A 22,619-nucleotide genomic window follows, 5' to 3' on the forward strand; every position below is an offset into this window, starting at 1 on the left:
TTATGATACATGTGGCAAAAATCAGCTTCAATCAGCGACTTCCGAGCTGACTGAGAGGAGGAAGTGATTTTCCTTTGAGGCGCCGCAGAGTGAGCTCTCCTGTGCTGTAACTGCGTCCACTGGCCACCAGGTGGTGGTGGTTAGTTACCACCCAGGCAGCTTGGGGATGGGTTAACACAGGGAGCCTCTTGTGCAGCGCTCACACAGATACCTGCCAGGGCTGCTGTGGACCGCTGGAACATCCTTCTCTCTCTGCCGCTGCAGGTTGGTGACTGACTGGTGATGACTCAGTGAAATACAGCAACAAACTAAGACTGCGAGACCCTCCCCTGTGGTTTTCCTCGCTGTTTACCAGCCTCAGCAACTGGAGGAGAGAAAAGAAGAGAAGAGCTGCTTGTGCTGCTGGACCAATGGAGAAGAAGCGAGGATCTTCTCATCAGTACGGTTCACTGGAGCACACTGAATGGAGCAGAGACACCAACAAACCAGGTTACCCAGCCAACAAACACTGCAGTATTATTACTTGTTGATCCATTGACTGAGTTTAAAGTCAGCTGTCTGTATGTATTTGGAATCTGCAGTATATGTTTCCTAATGTGTCACTGTGCCTGAAGTTCTTACTACATTAACATCAGTACAGGGAGTTACAGTGTGTTTATCATAATGTATAGTATGTTTTATAATATAATTTATTATATCATCACAATATTCAGCTTTATAGGTTCGTGGTCTATCATGTCAAACAGAAATGTTACTACAGCAAGGATTACTATAGTTTTTACATTGATCTTTTAAACTGAGTTTTCTAATAATTAATAGAACCAATCAATGTATTTTTCTAATTACTCTACAGGCAGCAGCTCTGTAAATGTCAAGAATCCACAGGTGTCTGTTCTTCTAGTGTGTGTGTGTGTGTGTGTGTCTTGTAAATGAGCATTAAAGAGTAAAGGGGGGTGGGGGGGCTCTATTATCTGCCCCTCAAATGATGGAAATTGAACCATGTGAGACTTGACAGGACACTACATGTCAGCATGAGTGTGTGATAGACCATTTGTGTACGCCACACAGTAATAATCCTCCTCAAAAGTCCCCGACTTACAATTGTTTTCATTGTTGATAAAGCACCATTTTCTTAATTAATAATTTGGTCTATATGACATCAGGGAATACAGAAAAATCTCCATCACAGTCTCATAAAGCTCAATGTGATGTCTTCAAATGTTCTTTATTTGTCTGATCAACAGTTCAGTTCCAAAGAAATTAAATTTCCAAAGATATAAACCACAGGGAAACTCTCACATTGGAGAAGCTGTAACTGGAGAATTGTTGACATTGTTGCTGGAAAAATGCCTTAAACAATTAATTTGTTATCAAGACAGTTGCCAATTCATTTTCATTTCAGCTTTGTTCCTCTACAATAATGATGCTAATTGCTTTCCTACATAAAAGGTGCTGCTGCGACACCGTCTATGACGTGCATTCATGTGATCAGTCAGGTGGGAAGTTTCCAAAGCTGTGCAGAGTCTCCGTTAAACCCTACATCTGTTTTTTCTTCTACACTGGAATATTTCACTCTTCCTTTATTCATTTCACTCCTTCCTCTCTTCCTTCCCACCTCTTGTCCCCTCATTCTCCTCGTCCCTCCTCTCTTCTGCCTCTCGGTCTCTAATCCGGCTCATCTGTCTGTCAGTATGCTGTTCTACCTCATTAGGCATGAAGCACATTGTGCCAGTGTAAAGAGAGAGTTGGAGCTGGAGCAAAGACTGTAAATTGAGCTCATGATGTAATTCACATCTCCAGGGGCTTGGATAAAAAAGAGGGGCAGGATATGAGGATATGTGGGGTGAAATGAGGAGAGGTAGAAAGAGATAAAAATGTTAAGTGTGAGAGAGTGAGGATGGGGAGAAAGTGTAAAGGAGGGAACATTTCAGAGAGGTCTAGTGATGAGTCATAACTGCTCAGTGGCAGAATAACCTGTCCTAGAGAGGCTCTGCAGCAGAACATGTTGTCTCTCACAACGTTAGAATACACTAAACAACACTTCTGACGTCATGTTGTACCTTCTCTTTACAATAACTGATCTGAATCCAGCTCCCAGTCCACTACATGGCAGTTCCCAGTGACAGTCGAGCTTGCCTGTGTTTTTTGCAGTGGTGACTGTATGAACCATGATGTTTATGTGCCTGCTGTTAACGGCTGGGATGTGATCCTGTTTCCATCTGTTGTGTGAATGAGCTGTCATTGCTCGTGATGCCCTGACGTCTTTACATTAGTGATGTAATGAGTAATGCAGTGTAAATACAGTGTGCAGTTCAAGAGAGTGAATAATTTTCATTCTCGCTTTCTCAAACTCAGACACATGCACGCGGTTGTCCCCACAATGCAGAAATGTCCTCACATGTCCTCAAAGATAACAGTAGCAAACAGATTTTGTTTTGGACATGAATTATTATCAATTAAACAAAACTTCTGTGACAAAATACCATGACTCAGACACGCGGCTCAGTCTCTGTAAGAACCTCACAGACGTTTTTTCACAGCACAGATGAACTTGTCTTATTATAGCAGAAAAGCACAGGTGTAGCTAATTAACAATAATGGCAGTGCAAGGCAGCATTTAGCAGTTATGGGTCACACCTGTGTTTGACAAGGCAAAGTCTGCTGTGAAAAACTTTTTTGTCAGGTAACACGGTTTGCTTATATTTTAGTCTAAACTCTAAACTCACCTTCAAAGTTTAGGCTCAGGTTAAGTTTAGTTTTAGGAAGACAAAACAGTTTGATGCAGATTAAATGAGTAAAATCTGGGTGGTTGTTTTGTTATGTATCTGCTTTTTATGTTGGAAACAAAAAAACATCTCAGCTGAGGTTACTTGTTTGACATGCTGGGAAATACACTTTCATCACTATCTCGACATGAATCAGATGAGAAGATTGATACTGCTCCCAGATCTGTGCATTAAAGCTCAGTTTACATTACAGCTCAATAATTCACTCGTACATTGTTTGCTTGATTTGGATGGAAACAAAAATCTAAAAGCGAGAGGCCGATGACGACGTCATGCTTGTTCAAGAAGCTTTAGAGGTGCTAGATTTGCACTTTGGACGGAGCCAGGCTAGCTGTTCCCCTGCTTTCAGTGCACATGCTAATCCAAGCTAATTGCCTCCTGGCTCTATAATTAGGGTACATAAGAGTGGCTTTAATCATCTTTAATCCTAGAGTGAATAAGCATATTTCCAGAAATGTAAAGCAATTTTTTTTTTTTTTTTTTTTTTTTTTTTTTTTTAACACAAGCCACAATTACAGAATTTTCAGTCTACCCTAATTTTTGAGCAAGAAACAATATTTTAACCTAATAGTCTTAAAAATCAGGTTTATTTGCAACTTTACTGTGCATTGTATTGTAATTGTGCTCTTTCATTAACATATGATAATCCTATTAATGGTTTAATACTCACTGCAGCAGTTCACTCAGTGCTCTCTCCTCCGAGGTGTCAAGGTTGTCTTGATGCTACACTGACGTCAGCCAGATTCATCATATAGCCACAGAGTGTCTAAGTGAAGATGTCTGTCTGTGCTCCAGCATCCTTTTTGTGTTTGCCACATAAAGCACACTATAGCTGCAAGCTCCCAAACAAAGCCTCAGTGCCAGCAGAGATATAAGTCTATGTAAACAGCCAATTACCACCAAGCAGGGTTAATGCTTAGGGTTAGTACTTTAACTATTACCCTGAAGTCATACAAGCCAAGTCTCTTCTATTCTGCCTTTGTTCAGGCTGGTGCAGAAGACAAGTCTTCATTGTGCTTTGAACACAGTCAGCTCTACCTTCCCCACGGCTAAATGTGACTTGCATGGAGATATTACATAGTAGAGCTCTACTGAGTAATGGTGTGGGTATATAAAGAGGGTTTAAGGGCCACAGGAGGAGCCAGCGAGTGTCTGTCAGTGGTGGCGCTGGTTCCTCCCTGGTTATTTTTGTCTCAGCCCCCATGTGGTGTAGCTCTCTGCAGGGAAGTGACAGTTATCCAGGACCACTGCAGTGCTAAATGGAACAATTGAAGACTGGGCAGAGGGGATTTCCTTCAATGTAAAGTTGTTACTGTCCTTACAAGACATATTTGAATCTTAGGGTAAAATAATTCTAATGTATGTATTTTGATGTGCACGGCTACAACAACATTTATTTTATTTTAATTTTTTTCTGCATGCAGCTTTATTTGATTCTAGCGCAGCTGTTGCTGTTACAGTGTGAGTTGCAACAGCTTGTGAAATCATTTGATGTCCTTTCATCACACAAATGTTTCCAGGGACCTTGGGACAGATTCATTAAAAAGTATCACAGGGCTGTTTGGAGCAAGCCCACACATAGTTTAAATAGTGGCTGAGATATGTTCAGCAAACATGGTACCATTTTACATTATTTGCTTTATTGCAGATTGGGGATTTTTTCATGATGGAGGTTTTATTTGAAAGCATACGGTTAACAGGAGAAGCACAAGGAGCCGGGTGTATAAAGAGACAGATTTAAACACAGCATCAGGTTTAATATTACTGTTCACCAAGCCATCGAGGCTCCCTCTGTGCAGGATGTGATCATTTAATTGCTTGAAAGCAGAGCTGCTGTGTGTGAAAGAGAATGTTCCTACAGGGATTACTGACTACCATCTAATTATTCTGTAAAAAAAAAAAAAAATACAGCCCATACAAACATGTAGTGCTGTATGCAGAAGCTCTTTGACGACAGGTACTTATATTTCATTTCTTATGATTACTCTTGAGACAAAGTATTAGCTGCAGTACATATATGTTAATCCTTGCAAAAGAAAAATGTCAGTCACATGCTGTGCATATTGTAAAAATACTCATCACTGAAAGTAACAGTTGTTATGACAAAAGCCTCTACGTGTCATCTACTTTGATTTTACTGTGAATCAGATTCACGTGTTGCTTTTTGGCTTAGAAAGACTAACAGCACTTTTTTTTTTTTTTGGTTGTGATAAAATTCAAGTTATAGTTAGAGACACATCAAATTAAACTGCCTGTCGATTACATTTATCACTTAACTGTGTTTTTAGGAACTGGGCTGCAACTAACAATTATTTTTCACTCTATCAATCAGTTGCTTTCTGAGAACTTAGCCAGAAGTGATGTCTTTGAACAGACAACAGACCAAAACCCAAAGAGATTAAATTTACCCAACACATGGGCACAATTATATCTATTATGAAAATTGTTGCCAATTAATTCTGTCATTAATGATTCGACAAACTGTTTCTGCTCTAGCTGGGAGAGACTTTCAGATCTAATTCTGTGCATTGTCTCTGGTGGTTACACTTTGAAGAAAGACACTGAATGACTGAACAATGAACTATCTCTCAACAACAGGGTAGACAGGACTGTAGTGTGGCCGACAGCCATACTGGGGGGAGGCTTATTTACTTATCATTTGTATGTGTGTGTGTGTGTGTGTGTGTGTGTGTGTGTGTGTGTGTGTGTGTGTGTGTGTATGAGAGAGAGAGAGAGAGAGAGAGAGCAGCCATGTGAGTCATGCCAAATCCTGACACGTGGTAATTTGGCTGTGACGGTCTGCTCTGCTCCTCATCAAGCAGCAATTTCAAACCACATCTGCTGCAGCTGTTTATACAGTTTAAAATGCAGATTCATATGCAGTTATTGTTCTGCAGTGCCAGAGCTGATCATTTTTAAAAGCTTCTGAGTGTGTGTGTCTGCCTGTATGGTATTTCCCAATCTGCTGAAGAAGTGCAAACTCCCTTTAATACAGAGAAGAGTCTAAATGCACTTTAATGTTTTTTGTGTCAGACATCTTTTCTTTTATGACATTAACCCCTCTCTCTGTTTCTCTGTCCTCCTCAGAGGACGACGTGGTGTCCATGGCGGACTCTACCATCACTGTGGATGACATTGAGGGGGAGCTCTTTAAGATTGAGAGGATCAGAGATGTCTTGGTCAGGAGGGAGTCAGAGCTGAGATACATGTGAGTGACATAACACCAGCAATTCTGCTTTTACTTGGTGTCCTGTATTAGAGATTCAAGTTTAAGATGTGTTTTTGGCAGTGTGATACGGCCTGCTCACAGCACATCAGCAAAGACGATTAATGAATAGATGAAAAGTGGAGAGACAGTTCTGCTGAAGAGAAAAGCCCAAGTTGTTATATAGAATAGTCTTATATAATGTAAAATGGCCATAATGTGCCCCCTCACCGCTCTGCTGCCATCATTTTAACCAGACACAGACTCACTAGCTCCTGTCTGTGTCTAGACGCCCTCAATGGACCATAATTCCAGTTATTATCCAGAGACCACAACAAAAGACAAGGCCACGTAGACAGAAGGATTTCAGAAATCTGAATAGTAATATAAGACATACATATATACATATTAATACAATTCCAGTTCCCACTGCTGGCCACTTTGTTAACTCTGGTCTTCTTAATGTAAGGTCCCTCTCCTTACATCTCTTTTATTTGTCAGGATTTTATCATCGCTAACACTTTTCTGTGATGTCAGAAATCTGCTCACTCACACTGCCATCTGACGTTCTTGAACAATTCTCTGAACTGTTCTCTATTGGAACGCTGCATGGTTTTTCAACAGACAATATGGTGTGCAAGGAAGTAAGCATCCCTGACCACAAATGCCAACTTGGATAGTATGGGTGTGGCAGTCAGGGTGGTGGATGAGTGCGTATGTGTCTGACTTACAATCAATTCAAATCATTGCAGCCATTTTTTCAGAGTAGATTGCACCTTGGTATCTGACACACATCACCTAGCAGCATTGCCCTCTATTCGCTCCCCTCGTTTCTTTTCATCACGCCCCAAGCTGGTCCACATTAAAATTTCAATGGCTTTACCTTTGCTTCCGCTAAGCAGGCTAATGCATGGATATTTATTCATCTACTCACCCTGAAAGATAGGCAGCAACACTGCTCTGACAGCGGGGAGAATAGAAGGAGTGACGTGTGTGGAGTAGCAAGCAAGAGTCAAGCAGATAAACCGGGAGAATGAAGGACTGGAGGAGGTGGAGGAGGTGGAGGAAGGGAAGAAGACAGAGATAGAGAGTCATGATTTGAAGCACCTTCTTTTTTTTAACTCTGGGGTCCACAAGTAAACAAATCCCAAGGTGTGTTTTCTTCTGTTAAGTGAAGTAAAGCATGTCATTTGTATTCCAGGCCTCATGGCCATTTCTCCACCTACACGTCTGTGGAGAGCATCTTCCATGACAGGTAGACAAGGCACGGTGGCGAGGCTCTCGCTCTGCTCACATTGATGAATGTGTGTAATGTGTGTCTGACCCTGTGTCGTATCTTTCTGCAAAAAAAGGTTCGGTTGCTGTGAAGCTGGGTCACCTCTCGCTCCACACTGAGGGTCCTCCACCCCCCCTCAGTGTCTGTAATGAACCCCTGACTTGAAGGGCCACTGAAAGGGAAAGTGTGTGATGCACACAGAGTGAAAGCTATCTGGTTCTGAGCACGCCACAGGGATTTCTCCTGTGTGAAATACAAGATCAATATCTAGCTTTCTCTGGTTGAATTTCATTTTCCCATTCAGTTAAGTCAAGATTTCACCCCTTGTTGCCCTTTAAAGCAGTACATGAGTGCGTCTTTGTGTTTTTTTTTTTTTCTCCCATCGTGCTCATGCAGGATGGATGATATTCAGCTGTGCAAGGAGATCACTCGCCTGAAGAAGGATCTGCACAAGTTAGTGTCCATACCAGGTAGGAGATAACACCTTCCTCTCTCAGTATTGATGGAGTTAGAAAAGATCCGGTCTTCATGCTGAGCGAAGCTAATCATGTCCGAGCTCTTTTTTCTTGTGCCCCATTATGTTTGCAGGTAATCTGGGACAAACACTAGATAGTCAGATGTCTCCTTCCTTTGTGCTGCAGATAATGACAAGTCCAATGAGGACCGGCAGAAGGAAGAAGAACTTCTGCAGCAGATCCACAAGTTGGTGGAGACGAGAGATTTCCTGGTAGATGATGTGGAGTTTGAACGACTCAGGTGTGTCTCTGCTTCCGTGGCTTCATCACAGCTTGCTAGGAATCCTCAGGTCGTTTCTCACTACAGGTTGTAAATGAATAATTAAAAGTGAGAGAAAAAAAAAAATCCTACTTCAATCCTCCCATTCAGTCTCAGAGAATTTCTTTTCCCAATCGTAAACACTGAAGTTTGACATCTAAAGCAAATCAGATCATATCAGTCATTAAAATAATGATCAACATAATGAGTGATCAGGATCAGCTCTGACATCACTCATAGTCACCGCCCCACTGCACTGCATTAAAACACCGTTTCCTAAGGCACAGCACTGAGAGGGAGTGAAATGCACAGCGCACATCAGAGAGCCATATCAATTAAAGATGTGTCAGTGTGCGTCAGTGAACACGACACGAGGAGCTGCCATAGGTTAAAAAAAGAAAAAAAAACTGTTTGCAACTATTTTGGCATTTTTGAGGTGCATCAAGGCTTGAAAGTGTTGCTACTGGCAGTGTTTTTTTCTCATGATAGAGATGAAGAGAGGATTTCTACATCCAGGCCCCTGCCACAGCAGATCTACCCTGACGCTCCCTCATCACAAAAACACTGCAGCGAACCACAGAAAAACATTACAGGAAACAATTACAGCTGATTTTCTTGCACATTTTATTTTCTTGATGCAGAGGTGTCAAACCATCAGTTTAATGTGGGCTTACTGTTGGTTGAACCTGTATAATGGGGGGACTCCAGCAGTGGATACAGCCACTCTCTCAGTATTGAGATGCAGTCGAAAAGAACGGCACAGCCTCACAGGTCCTTTAACTCAACCCTCCTGTCACTCTGCTGCAATCCAACGTGAGCTGACAGCGGACGACCAGATGTGGCTTCTGAGGCATGTTTATTTTTTTCATTTTCTCTCCAGTCCAATTCCCAGACAGTAACAAACACTGTTAGTTTGTGTGAACCACATTTTGTGTTGGCAGCTGCCAGCATGCTGTGAAAGTGCTGAAGGGCTGCTGGGAAGGTGAGAGGCAGGAAGCAGGAGAACAACAGTGTGTTAATGGATCGGTGGGAGAAGAGGATGTGACAGCGCTCAAGGCCGTGTTATCCATGTTAATTAATATATAGAGATCTTTCTTTTGTTTTTACCCTGACTCAATATATCTCTTTCATTATGTTATTATTTTCAAAACACAGCGGTCACTATATTTTACAATAAGCAGGTTTTTTTCAGTAACACAACATAGTGCATTAGATATCAACATACAGTTTATCTGCAACATATATCTTTATCTCCTGCACTAAGCACTACACAGTAATACTGTACACCCATATACTCTCTGCATAGTGGCTGCAGATCTACTGAATGTATCGGTGGAACTTCTCAGAGTAGATCCAATTTTTTCTAACTGCAGAAATCTCTTATCTGGCAGGTGTCTGATAAGATGTTTCATCTCTCTCGCAATCAGAGAGGCAGTGGGGATTAAAAGTACCCCAGAAACGTTTGGAAAGGGTTTTGAAATGTGCAGCCAGTACTTGTGGAACAGAGGGCAAACGCAGAGAACGAGAGATCGTTTTTGACTTCTACATTTGTATGATAATGGACTCTCATTGGGCTTTATTTCTGTTAGCTTCTGTTTTGTGGAGTCAACAGAAGACTTTGATCTGTGATCCAAGTGCTTTATGTATTCATGTATTTTCATGAATTTTATATCAGTATTTTTTTCTTGTGTATTTATACAGGGAGAAAGAAGAAGATAAAGAAATGGCAGATTTCCTGAAGTCTAAATTCCCAAGAAATATGAAGAAGACAGGTAATGAAGCATAAAGAGAGTCGCAGCTTTGTGATGCATCAAAGTCCTGACAAGATTTAGAAAAAGAGTGTGAAAATATTTTCTGCGTTCCAAATGTTTTTCTTGTTCAATGTGTTTTTCTCCTGAGGGCTTTGACAGATTAAACTTATACATCCACTGATTTATTCACCAAATAGAGAGCAAAGAGGCAGTGCCTGTCAAAGAGAAGCCATTGTTGTAATCATCAAACCTGTTTTATACATTGATGGAAAGAAATGCAGATCTGTGTGTGTGTGTGAGAGAGAGAGAGAGAGAGAGAGAGAAAGAAAGAGAGAGAGAAAACATAAATTGTCTCTTGTCACACACATAATACATTAGACGTCACCATTTTTTGAAGAATATATCCTCTGCCCCCCTCAGTGTGATTTCTCTGTGCTTCAGCTGTACCAAGCAGACGGGTGCCATCCAGGGCTCAACAGACCTCTTCTCCCTTCACCAAGACAGGCCTCACCCTGCTGAAGGAGTGCTGTGGCTTCACATGCTCCATCATGTAGACCGGAGCCAAAATGGAGAGCCCGTGCTGAGTGCCGGGCTGATACAGGGGCCACAAACCAAAATGGCCCCTCATCAAGAGTCAATATTTCCTGTTTCAACTTTTCAGTCCGAGAAAGACTTTGAAACATGGACTGATCGGTGCAGACGAGGATTTCCCATAGGGAGAACATAAGATGTTGCAAAGTTGATGTGGTGTGTTTTTAATCCCGAGACCCAAGTTTGTCTTCTGTTGGATCTGTTTGTCTCTTTCTCTCTCTCATTGGATTTCATATCTGATTTTATTTTCATTCTCTCTTCCTATTTCTCTTTTCATTCTTGTTAATTATCACTGCTCAGCCAACTTCCTCTGATTAACAGTCTCCAAAAGGAAGAATCTTAACACACTGTATGTATTTTTCCTCATATGGTTTGAAAGATGCACAAGTCAGGCCTGTGTAATGTATATACTAATTGGCACAAGACACCTACAAGTTTTATCTTTAGAGACTTCACTGAGCTATGATAACTGTCGGCGCTCATTAAAAAAGTAGCTGTTCTGCAGGAGTCAGCAGGCCAGTCTAGACACACTTTATAATTAGTCTTACTGGGATAACACTAATGAAACTGACATTAATCGAGAGCAGTGTTAGGATGAAGTTGCCTGTGATTTGATTCCATCCAAATGGGTATGACCTTTTGAAAAGTGGTGGCTTGTGAAGAAAGTCCGGATGTCTCATACTGCCCCATTTAGTTCATATTTATTCATGTCTGCCTTTTTATATGTTTCCAGTATTTAACAATCGATGATGATGGAAATCTTCCATCATCCAAAGGGTCATTGAAAAACATCACACGATACAATTTTTGAGAGTCCTCACTCCTACTTTCCCCCTTCCTGCTTCAGCCTTTCCATAGATATTTCTGATGAGTATTCAGCACACATTACTGAGCGGACTAACAAACCGACAGCAGGAGGGATGATTGTGTTGGCAGTGTTGTGTGGGGACACATACAGTATTAAAACATGCACAGGCATCCATATGGTACTAAAGGCACATGAGCAAACCATGCATCTGCAGATATAAACAACTTACACTCAATCTTAACGCATCTCTCTCAGTTTTGCATCATACATATACATGTTTCCACAAATTATGTGGCTCAGTGCTCAACTGACGCTGCAGACAACTAGACTTAATATATACAGTATTTATATATCACTCCAGTGATGAGGACAGGCATCATACACATCACTAAGGCCCACTTGACGGTGTTTTGAGTGGGTACATTGTGTTGGCCAGCGGCAAAACTCTAGTGCCCACTTACATATTTGTTACTGCCCCAAATCTTTTTTTTTTTAATGGCCTGAATCTGTACCTTTAGAGGACGTCTATAAGCGAGTGGCTCATACATCCAAGACGTGGGGCACAGGGATGTAGTGGCCAATCAAACTAGCACGGCAGATCTCTGTGTTGCCAAGAAGAATAGTCGCCATAGCAACCATGTATACCCCATATCTTTACAATTACACAGTGAGGAGGGTTGGGCGGATCGAAAAGAGATGATTCTTGATAAATATGACAAAAAAGAAATACACAAGTGTTATCATGGTTACCTAATGACAGGTTACCAAATTATTGTTGTCATTTTGGTGATTTTCATATTTTGGATTCATTAGAGGGATAATGTAGTCTGCTTAGGTTTGCAAAAAATTCAACCATAATTGAGCCTCTGAATCCTTTTCACACCCTTTTAGGTAAACTAAACACACAAGGCCGCTTTGCTTGACGGGAAAGTAGAGATACATGCTAATTGAAAGCCTCTTTGTTTTCTTTTTTAAATCATTGATGCTAGACGAGACATTTCTCTATGAATCTTTCAGTTTGTTCAGCAGACCTGTTTGACACAGAGATCTTTTTTTAGGGTTCCCAACTAGTCCTTGGGATGGGTGGATACATGGATACAGCTGTCTCTTTTGATCAATCATTGGATCTTTTGATATTCAGTCTCAACACTGTCACAGAGGCTCTGGGTCACACATCACCCAGCAACCGTGTGTGGCGCCGTCATGGAGGTTCACAGAGGAATTAGACGTGTGGCAGTAATGTTGAAATGCAGGATAACAGACATGGCATAAAAACAAACAGATGCTGTACCAGGAGATTGTTTCTCTTATATGGGTGTGTGTTGGTAATATGTGAGAAGAGGTGAATACTTTGATGATGAGGAAATTAGTTTCAAAAAGTAATATGACAGTGGAAACCCTTTTGCCAAAACAATACTACTCTATTTGTAATAGATTTTGAAGTTAGTTGACCTGGTGCAAACTTAAAAATACATAAAATGAATCATCTCAGGCAAAATAATCCCCTCATACAGAAATGACTCATTATGATTTCATATCTGTTCCTATGGTTGAGCTGCAGACTGAATAAATATAGCTCTTTGCCCTGAAGAAGATCCTCATCTGATCAGTAATTATTTTTTGTGTGGAGGCTTTGAGTGTGTGACATATTTCTGCTTCTTATTTAAAACCAGCTGATCACAGCTGTGTGTTACCCCCCCTGACAATGCTCAGTGCGAGTCAAGCAAGGATTCAAGAATGTTCTGTGGAAAATGCTTAAAAACATGGAAGAGACCACATAGCCTCTCAGGGAGAGACACGGTGTCGCAGGAGAGGGAGAAAATGAAAGAAGAAGAGAGGCTGAAGTGGCCGAAAGCAGGGGAGATGAAGAGAAAGCGAGTGGGAGGGCACAGAGTTAGGGGGGTCTAATCTTCAGCGTGAGTCATCCTTAGCGGAAACACTGTGAGTTTCCACAAGGGCAGCGCTCAGTGAACACCATGTGAAAAGGGCAGCACTGTCATTCAAACAGCATAATCCTGCACAACACAGGGAGAGAGTGCAAATGTGTTTGTATCTGTGTGTGTGCAAGAAATAAATGAGACAGGAAGTGTGTGTGTGTGTGTGTGTGTGTGTGTGTGTGTGTGTGTGTGTGTGTGTGTGTGTGTGTGTGCAGTATATATACCTGTGTTTGTTTGCGTGCCGAGGGTGGAACACGAGGGCGATAATGAGAGGTACAGTAGCTGTCACTGCTTTGTTACTATGGTTACTTTGACTTGATGGTATACTCTCGCTTCTTGTTTCATTTGGTTGTGCCACGTAATAAACTCTGCTCCAATCTAATGAAAAGCTGCATGTGCTGTCGAACTGCTGGGGGAAGACTTCAAGGACCTGTTTTTATAAAGACCAGGGTTAAATGTTCTCAGTTACATCTGTAAATGAAATAAATTCAGTCTTATCTCAAGATTCTGTCTCATTCTCAAAATTAATGACACTGATACTCTTCTGATACGTGGGCTGACCAGTCAAATATGCTTAAATATATATATTTTTATATTGGCCATAACAACTGAAAATGCAGCAAACTATTTACGGCAGATGGACAAAGGGAGTGACACAACATTTTAAAGTTTTTAAAGTGAAAAATGTGACAACACAGTACAGAGTAAAGTAAATGGAACAGCACAATTATGAGAATGATTTCAATCTTCTTCAGCAAAGAAAGCAAAGTAGTTCCCCAAAAAAGTACTGCTCTCTTTTTTTTTGTTTTTTTTTGTTTTTTATTTGTATTGTATGTATACTCACATCTCAAAGCCTTTTCAGCTCTCATCTTGACATGGGTCAGTTTTTAGGGTTAGTATCAAAGTAGCTGATGCAAGTTTCTGGCGCCACAAATAAGAATAAGAGCTCTAAGAGAAAATCCTTTTTTTTCAGTTTTCAGAACTGAATTTGAAGCTCAGTAGGCGTCAGAGGCCTGGAGGCTGGGTTTCTCTTTATCTGTCATGCTGAGTTTGACTGACACTCCTCTGTCACTGTGGGGATTTCTTTCCTAACTGGGTGTAATGGGTGGGGGCAGCATGTCAGAAAACATCTGCCCTGTCTGCTGGGTTGTTCAAGAAGACGCTTGCTGAATCCAGATGTGAAAACTGGGCCCTCACAGGCTGTAGTTTTATGTAATCTGACATTGACTGCAGAGCCCAGTATGATTGTGTGACTCTGCAAGGACGCAGAGGAGTGAGACTGAATAAAAAGGGCGAATGGGAAGTTCCTTCTTAATCCACCCGTTTCCATGGATACCACAAGCACAAAATAGACAGTAACCAGAAACTGAACATGTGCACCACATGTGTTATTTTAGGTTTATTTCTCACTCACATCACAATGAGATATGTGGCTCAGTAAGATAAGTTTAATATTTCATCCACCTTTACTGTTTGATGAGTATTTCTGACTTATTTCCAATGGTAGAGCTGAAGCTCTTCCTTCTTGTTGCTATACTTTTGCATCATATTCTCTCTATTGCTCCACTTTGTTAATGTCTCCTAACATGTAACACATTCATAGCTGACGTTCAAGAAACAACAGGGAAATATTCAACTGCAAAAGTGCAGAGGCTTTGCATGAATATTTAAAATGCGAAAATAGATATTAAAAAATGGACAAACTCCAAGGCTCCTGGGCTTCATGAAAATATACTGGCAGGTCTATCATCTTAAATATATTGTTCGCCTCCAGAGAAATCCAGATTACAGTTTCTTACTTTGATTGAAGGCACCTAAAGCTCTCTGGAAGGAATATCTTTTAAAAATATATCCCATTATCTAAACATTTACATACAATACAAGCATATGTAGTTTTTTTCTGTTTGTTCAGTGTGTCTCTTTCTTTCAGTAACAGCAGAGTATGTATGTATAAGTGCTCAGTAACTATGATACGCAGTATGACGATGATGCTGATAGAGAACAGGAGAACAGACCTACAGGAATGTGTCCAAAGGCAGAAACATGCTTTTTAAAAACAGCAAAACAGCAGAGAGGAGGCCTTTTGGAGGGATGTCAGAAGAGTGAAAAAACTCTTCATGTTGCTGTTGTGCAGGGCGATCTGCTCTGAAGCACTCACTGGAAAAGGTCTTTGATCCTAGCAAGACCAGAACTGGCTAATTAACAATCCACTGACATCTGAGCACTGAGGATGCCAGCTGCTGGTGTGCAGGCATCTGGAGCCTGAACGCCTTCTATTCTTCTATGTGCATGACTGTGGAGATGAGTTGCACCGTGTAATCAGATTTTATACACTTGATGATGATTACGATAATTATTTTTCCATTAACACCCTCTGCCACTCTCTGCCACCTTATTCTGTGTCAGAGGGACAAACTGTTACCTACTGTCTGTCATTTGGATCTGGGGTCATCTCTCCTCAGTTCAGGGGTTTCTAAATGAGAGCAGCAACCCTACATCACAGTCACTGGTAATGAGAGCGTGGGAAGCTCTAGTGCCTGGCACTGACACCTGGCAGAGAGGGTTCTCTGGATGAGTCCAAGACCTGGAAACAGTTTAAAGAAGCCTCAGGGTGAGGAATAGTCTCTCAATCTACAAAAAATCAAAAGACAGCTTTGGGTGACATCATGAGATAGCATGGGATCATGGGAGCTGTTGTCTTCACCACTATTGCTGGAAGCTTCTCTTTCTTCAGTGTCAGTCGTTCAGGTGCTTTTTACCGGGAGCCAAACTATCCGCAGAGATCTCCTCCTCTCCAAAACAAGAGCTGGTGATTCTAACTGTTAGAGACACTGAATAGAGCAGACGTGAGATTGCTGCTCAGCTTTGTTTCGATTGTTTTTTAGTTATAAATCAGATGTTTGAGAGGTATTTTCAGGCAGTCGAATTATCTGCAGAGCTCCAGTAGAAACACTGAAAAAAGCAGTTTCACTTGAAAGATCACTGATTTGCCGACACTCTTTGGTGGACACAGGACGTCTCAGAGTGAATGGGAGCTAAGCTGCATAACATTTGCCTGACTTTTCTCTAATAATTGAAGATCCAGACGTCTGATAACTAGAATCTTTCATCTGGTTAAAATATATAGTTGAAAAAGATCAAGGTGTAAAAGGTTTGTCTTAAAAATGTGACTTAAAACTGGATAAAAGTCAATTTTGAGGTTCCAGCAGCATGAAGGAGATATGATGTAACTGGCAGGTGACAGAATTAAATGTTACCATGATGAAAATCACGTATTTCTCTTGGTTTGAGAATTGCAGGAAATGTTTGGGTTAATGTAAGTGCACAACTCAAAAAATATATAGCACAGGTCCAGTCATTTTAGACATTTTAATGTGGAGAAGTTGCATATTATAACTTTAACTACAAAACATGTAAACTTCTTTCCAACACACTGGCTCCAATGCTCAATTAAAAAAATAATAACAACACAATTTGCCTTTTGCTGCCTTTTACTTTTCCGTGCAGCCAGAGCATTTAACCACAACATCAAAGCTAATGCAATTTGCATTTATAACACAGAATCACCGAATAATATTACACAATAATGAGGGTTAAAAAAAACTGTATGATGAATGTCCATTTGCCTCTATGTGGTCGGCTGCGGGGGGAATATGAGAGCAGAGAACCCTATGGAGCCGTCAGCTGTGGAGAGCCGCTCGGCCTCCGGGTCAGAGCTCTGGCTCCATCCTCTGGTCGGATCCGTGAAGTGCAAGCTGGAGACCCGAGCGGTGCCTCCGCTCAGCCGGGTTGTGGTCCTCCGCCAAGTTGAGTTTTACACGTCAGTCGTGAACCTGTACTGGTGAGTGGACGTGTACAGTGCGCGTCAGGCGGTTCCCGGATGCACCAAACAGAAACATGGAACGGGTGGTGGTGGAGGTGCCGATCAACAACGGTGAGATACATTCCCACCCCCACGCCTCACACGCCGTTCAGCCACTTACCTTAACATCTCCGAAACAGCATTTGGTGCGTGTTTGGATTCGTGCACAGATGCTCCTCCTCCTCCCCTGACGCATGTGGCTCGGAAAAGGACGAGCTCGTAGCCTCTGTGCGGCTACCAGGAGGCTGCGGGTTGTCCGTGTCGGTCGTGTGTGTGGGTTCTTGTAGCTGCAGGCCGCCTGACAGGAGTGACAGAGCTGCGGTCATCTGTCACTCATCAGCTGTCACCTCTGCACCAAAACACAGGCCAGACGTCCTCCCCACCATGGCTTGTTAGTGACACACATAATATGTAATTACACTAGGAGACATTGATAGCAAAATAAGCCATTGCTATAAAATGTAATTAAAATACAAAATTATGTTTTTCTTTCTTTAAAAAACCCCTGCGCTTAGAACGTGAATCCATTTACATCAGGAAGTGTAAAGGTTTTGGTCCAATGAAAACAGTGGGTTTCCAATTTACAGTGAAGCCACACACCAGGCTGGACTCGGTATCTCTGTGTACAAATAATCATCAAAATCATAGCAATAATAATAAAAGTGTGGCAGAGAATTGATCCCTTTCTTTTTCAAGAAGGTCAGAGGTCGGGGCACAGGTCCAGTCCTCTGTGTGAGGGATGGTTTTGCATTTCATTATGGTGACTTGTTATGTTTCAAAATATTACTAGGTTGTACCTATTGTATTGTGTTGTATTCTAATCTTGTCTGTTCTATTACCAAATTCAGGTTTTTCCCTGGCCAGCCCTTCCACGCCACCACGAAAGCGCCAGGTGCGCTTTTCAGCGCGGCATGACATCATCCTTTTGCGAGAGGTCATCGCTCAGAACCCCTTTGCCTCCAAGGAGCCAGGTTAGTCCTTTTTTATAGGACAAATCCTCCTGAAAAGTCTTGGTCAGTTGCAGAGAGCCGCAGAGTAACAACTGCGTGCAACAACTACGTGGTGTTTAATAGAGAAACTTTTTTGAAACGTTGATAGTAACTCAGTATATTATTATTATATATCAAACACTGAGGAGGACGATTCTTTGTGAAAACTGCTTTTTTGTAAAGACATTCAACAATCGTACAATTTAAAAGTCTGTGACATAAGATACAGAGAGACGAGTGGAATGGAAATCATGATACTTTCAACACGGACTGGCCTGTGTATTCATGCGCTGCTCTGATAGAAAGCTGATGGCCGATATAAAGTATGTTCAGATTTGTGTGAATGTTTTTCAGGACGGATCTGGGCCCGTGTCGGGGAAATTATCACAGCAGCCCTCCAAGATGAAAACTTTGAGGTGGATGCCAGGAGGTGCAGGGAGAGGACCATGCTGCTGCTGGACTACTACAAGAAGCAAGACTTTCCCAGCCTGCGCAGGTCGGTGCCTGAGCCAACAGGACCCATGTTTCAGTAACAAGTTCATCAAATCGTACCGTTTCCCGAGGCAATAATGGGCCTGAACTGAATGTGTGGTGCTGTACAGACGTGCTAGTCCCTACCAAAAAGAAACGTGTTTGTATATTTGTGTGTGTATTTGGTGTTCTCAGGTTTGGAACAGAGAGGCTGTATGCTCAAAAGGAGGATTTGCTCCATGAGGTTTTGGAGCTGGAGGCTGAGAAGGGGCTCCTGGCCAGCAGCGAGGGCACAAAGTACCAGGTGGGAGTCTGTGGTGTGGTGCCAGCACAGAAGAGAAGGTAGACGTATGTGACAGCACCAGCACAAGAGATGTGTTTGTATAGAGGGTGTTTCAGTGCCAGACTGACTGTAGGAGTTCCAGCTGCCTTCACACAGCATCATGCTGCAATGTCTTCTTTTTTCTGTTCTCTTTGCTGAACAGTTGTTATGTTTACAGAGACTCACATGAATATTAAAACCACAGAGTGTAGTAGTCGTCCAGATGTTCACAACCTTGTAAGACTGTTACGCCTTAAAGAGGAGAAGAGTCTATTTCCAGTCCCTGGTCACAGGTTGCATATGTCGAGGAGAAGTTATCTTTCTTTCTAAAGCTCTCAGATTATTTCATCTGAGTTATTGTTAGCGGTCAGAAAATGAAAAATATTCCCTAAATAACACAAATATGTACAGTACATTATTTCTCTTCTTAATTATTTCTAAATCCATCATTTTTACTTTGTGGCTCCTGATGGGGTCCAACCCACAGACGGGAACCAAAGGTCGAGTCAGTTTTGGCTCAGGTTACGTATATTATACACAAACATTGTGTTTTTCATCTAGAAATCTCACACACTCGCGTAATACAGCCAGGATTATCTCATTAAACCTAGAGTTGAAGAACCACTCCTTTCTTCTCTGTTGTAGATGTGTATCTGGGTTGAGCTGGAGAAATCTGAACGCAGGTTTTATTGTTCTGTGGAACAAGCTTAGTCACTTCCATTGTCTTCGAACCTGCCTACTGCTTATACAATATATTGCCACTACCACTATTACTGCTGCTACAACTACTCTAATGTTCACTACCATTCCTATTAATATTATTATTACTACAGTAACATCTACTGCCACTAGGTTGCCGCTGCTTTTCATGATTCCCATTGTCTCTCTTCTTCCTGTTATAGAAGTGATCTTGTCCTTGTCTTTTCCCAGGATGAGGAGCTGAGAAAGCGAACCATCGAAGAATTAACTCTGCCAGAGCAGGACAAGCCCAACATCACTACCACACAAACATCCGCTGCAGGTAAACACAGTCACAAGACACTAACCTCTCAATCCACACAGCCTCTGAGAAGCAAATCACAATGAATATGACCAAAGTAAATACTGTAAAAGTGGTAGAAGAGACTGCCAGGACAATGGCTGTGATCCATGATCCATCATTTTTGAGATACTGGTAATTTAGTCCACTGTGTAGCTGGTTAATACTTGTCACACTGTGAGAAAAGGGGGGATTCAAAAGCAACAAGCACCTACCTTCAAAGAGTTGTTTTTTTTGTTTATTCATCTATTTTCTGTCACTGGGTTTGGGTTGCAGTGGCAGCAGGCTGTTAACATTAAATTGATGACAACTTCATTGGTCACACATGGAAAGGTTGGATCTTTATTTACTGTGCTTTTCATAGAAATTCACATCCTATCATATTTATGTCACAACTGCAACAGCAATTGAAGTGGGTGAGTCAGTGAGCCAATTATCAGATTTAAACAAGCAAGTACTGTCACAGCAGAACCAGAGGAAGATCATGAGGAAATGACCGTGCTGTCAGCGGCGCCCACAGCCAAGCGACCCTGCCAGTGCTGCTGCCAAACCTACTCTGAGATTCTCAGCTTCCTGGAGAAACGCTCAGAGGCAGAGCAACGGCTGCGCGAGGAGGAGCTTGCCCTTCGCCGGGAGGAACTAGAGATTCAGAGGAGTAAGTGTAGTGTGATTTTAAATTTAACCCTGTGTAAAAAAAAAAAAAAAAAAAAAAAAAGAAAGTGGGGGGTGTGGGAGGGGTTACAAAAGTCACAGGTTTCCTTTTACGTGGATATTTCTATATTGCAAAGTGGATTGTCATTTGTTTTAGAGTCACAGTTTTAAAAAGTATACAGAAATTTTTGCTGGACTGGAACAATTGCATTTTCACTGAAGTTAGTTGTTTCAGATTATGTTATCATAACATTAATTTCAACTAAAATAGGCAATAAGTATCCAGTGCCATTCATTTTAAAGATGCAGCCAAATGTAAACAGGCTCGAATACCTTATTTATTTTCATTATAGACAGTTCTAATAAAGTTTGAAGTAAAGTTAACCTGATATTGATTTTGAATTTCATTTCAAAAATCTGAGCTGGGGGCAGTGATTCTGATGTGTGGAACCAGGCTAAATGACGTAGGAACCATTTCACTACAAGAATGACTACATCACGTGTAGTGACGTCATTAATGAAATGTGCAGAGACTTGGTGTGCGTGGAACAGCAACATGAAGGTGGGAATTATAGAATTATATCCCAAATCTGAGATCAGGGAAATGACAGTTAAAATGTCCCTTTTCTTATTCTCAGGTAAGATCGCTCTGGAGAGGGAACGTCTGGGAGCTGAGAGAAAAGAGAGGGAACGCAGATTTGAGCTGGAGAGCCAAGAGAGGCAGGTCATCTTGGACCTGCTGAAAGAGAAGGTGCTGAAAGGCTGACAGAGAGAACATCGTTGACTGCTGAAGAAGAAAGGAAAACGAGGAATCAGGAGGTTAAAAAAAAAAGGGATCAAAGAAATGAACAGTGCGTTGAGATAATGAGGACGTTATACAGCATTTAGTTCAGACCAAGTAATTTGATTGGACAAGAGGCATTCAACGATCGCTGATATTGAGTATAACATTACTTAGACTCTTAACTTCATGTGTCACGCCGCTTTACAGGTGTTTTGATAACCATTAATTACTTTACAGTCAGTACTGCAGGATGTGCAGATGACTTTGTCAATCTTAACAGCCCAGTAAGTGATGTGAGTGTGCGGGTCTATGCAGATACATACTGTATGTGTGTATAGTGCAAGTACCAAGAAAGATGAATTGCTGACCGAGTTTGAAGCATCAATATTTGCCTAAACCAGTAGATCCTAATAGAAACTCCCTGTGTTTTACTCCTCCCTGCACAGTGTGCATGAGGAAGCATTGAAATTACAGGACTGTCACAACAGAGAAGGGTGTGGTATCTTAGGTGTGGTGATCCACTTAGCTAAACCTGGAAGACAGGATTGCTACGTGCCAAGATGTTTGGTGGCACAAAAGTGGGTGACCAACGGCCATATGCTTCTACGCGCCATTGAAGCCATTCTTTGTGGTGCCAGTATGGAAGACTGTTTATTTAAGCATTTAACTCTGAAGTTACGATGCAGCTCAACTAAACCCTGTAGCACTTACCATATTAATGACTTTACACATGCTTTGTTTAGCCACTACTTTTTCAAGCTGAGGACTTTGATTAAATCAGAAGTAAAACTATATTTTAGTGACTGTGAATACACTGCACATCGAGTGGTAAGCACTTTTGTACTGCGAGAAAATCACACTAAAACAAGCCATGAAGTGTGTGAAATTAGATGAAGTGATAATGTCACATCTTAGGTGAACATTTCTTTTCTTATAAGATGAGTTAAATTTATGTCAACATCCGCATTTTTAGTTGCTATATCTATGTACACCCCCCTGAGAGGTCAGCTGTCATTGGTTAAAGTTACAGTTTTACATAAATATGGAATTGATGGTAAGAGCACGTTTAATTATATGTTCCACTGACCTACATGTCATTTTTCTGCTTATGACTGTGACCTTCTGCAAATGCGTTGAATTAAAAAGCTATTTTTTTAAGTTCTCACAACATAGTCTAGATTGTAAAAAATGAAAGCATGTAAAGAAAGTCTGTTCGCCTAAACGGTTGATAATTTCTACTCTCCAAATAAAATAAAATGTAAGCAAAGCTTGTGTGCATTCATCGTCAACAACTTCATTTAACTTACTACAGAGTGTTACTGCACAAGACAGAAATTAGACCATACATCAGGAGCTTTGTGGTATGGGGACCA

General features: G+C 41.4%; 2 protein-coding genes across 7 annotated transcripts; both read left to right on the forward strand.

Moving 5' to 3' along the window:
* The first annotated feature begins 247 nt into the window (after positions 1-247).
* Positions 248-13,631, forward strand: LOC139636860 (bMERB domain-containing protein 1-like). Of its 3 annotated transcripts, XM_071505232.1 has the most exons (7): positions 248-264; positions 356-489; positions 5,874-5,994; positions 7,664-7,737; positions 7,909-8,023; positions 9,743-9,813; positions 10,234-13,631. In XM_071505232.1, the coding sequence occupies exons 2-7, from the start codon at positions 411-413 to the stop codon at positions 10,344-10,346; spliced, it is 573 nt and encodes a 190-aa protein (XP_071361333.1). In that variant the 5' UTR covers positions 248-264; positions 356-410; the 3' UTR covers positions 10,347-13,631. The 3 variants fall into 3 exon arrangements, with proteins under 3 accessions (XP_071361333.1, XP_071361334.1, XP_071361335.1); XM_071505233.1 differs by lacking the exons at positions 248-264; positions 356-489 and adding an exon at positions 2,537-2,683; XM_071505234.1 differs by lacking the exons at positions 248-264; positions 356-489 and adding an exon at positions 3,934-4,086.
* Positions 13,632-16,923: 3,292 nt separating this feature from the next.
* Positions 16,924-22,513, forward strand: LOC139636411 (arginine and glutamate-rich protein 1). 4 transcript variants are annotated; one of them, XR_011694395.1, is made up of 8 exons: positions 16,924-17,062; positions 17,839-17,961; positions 18,334-18,475; positions 18,646-18,754; positions 19,703-19,793; positions 20,278-20,466; positions 20,885-21,024; positions 21,101-21,218. XR_011694395.1 is itself a non-coding variant. In XM_071504480.1 (7 exons), exons 1-7 carry the CDS (start codon positions 17,026-17,028, stop codon positions 21,226-21,228), a joined length of 819 nt encoding a protein of 272 aa, XP_071360581.1. In that variant the 5' UTR covers positions 16,924-17,025; the 3' UTR covers positions 21,229-22,513. The 4 variants fall into 4 exon arrangements, 3 of the variants coding, with proteins under 3 accessions (XP_071360581.1, XP_071360582.1, XP_071360583.1); XM_071504480.1 differs by lacking the exon at positions 20,885-21,024 and having other exon boundaries at positions 21,101-22,513; XM_071504481.1 differs by lacking the exon at positions 20,885-21,024 and having other exon boundaries at positions 20,281-20,466; positions 21,101-22,513.
* The last annotated feature ends 106 nt before the right edge of the window (positions 22,514-22,619 follow it).

This window comes from Trachinotus anak, unplaced genomic scaffold (genome assembly GCF_046630095.1).
Source record: "Trachinotus anak isolate AG129_WGS33_773 ecotype Australia unplaced genomic scaffold, CSIRO_AGI_Tana_v1 ptg000019l, whole genome shotgun sequence".
In the NCBI taxonomy this organism is placed as follows: domain Eukaryota; kingdom Metazoa; phylum Chordata; class Actinopteri; order Carangiformes; family Carangidae; genus Trachinotus; species Trachinotus anak.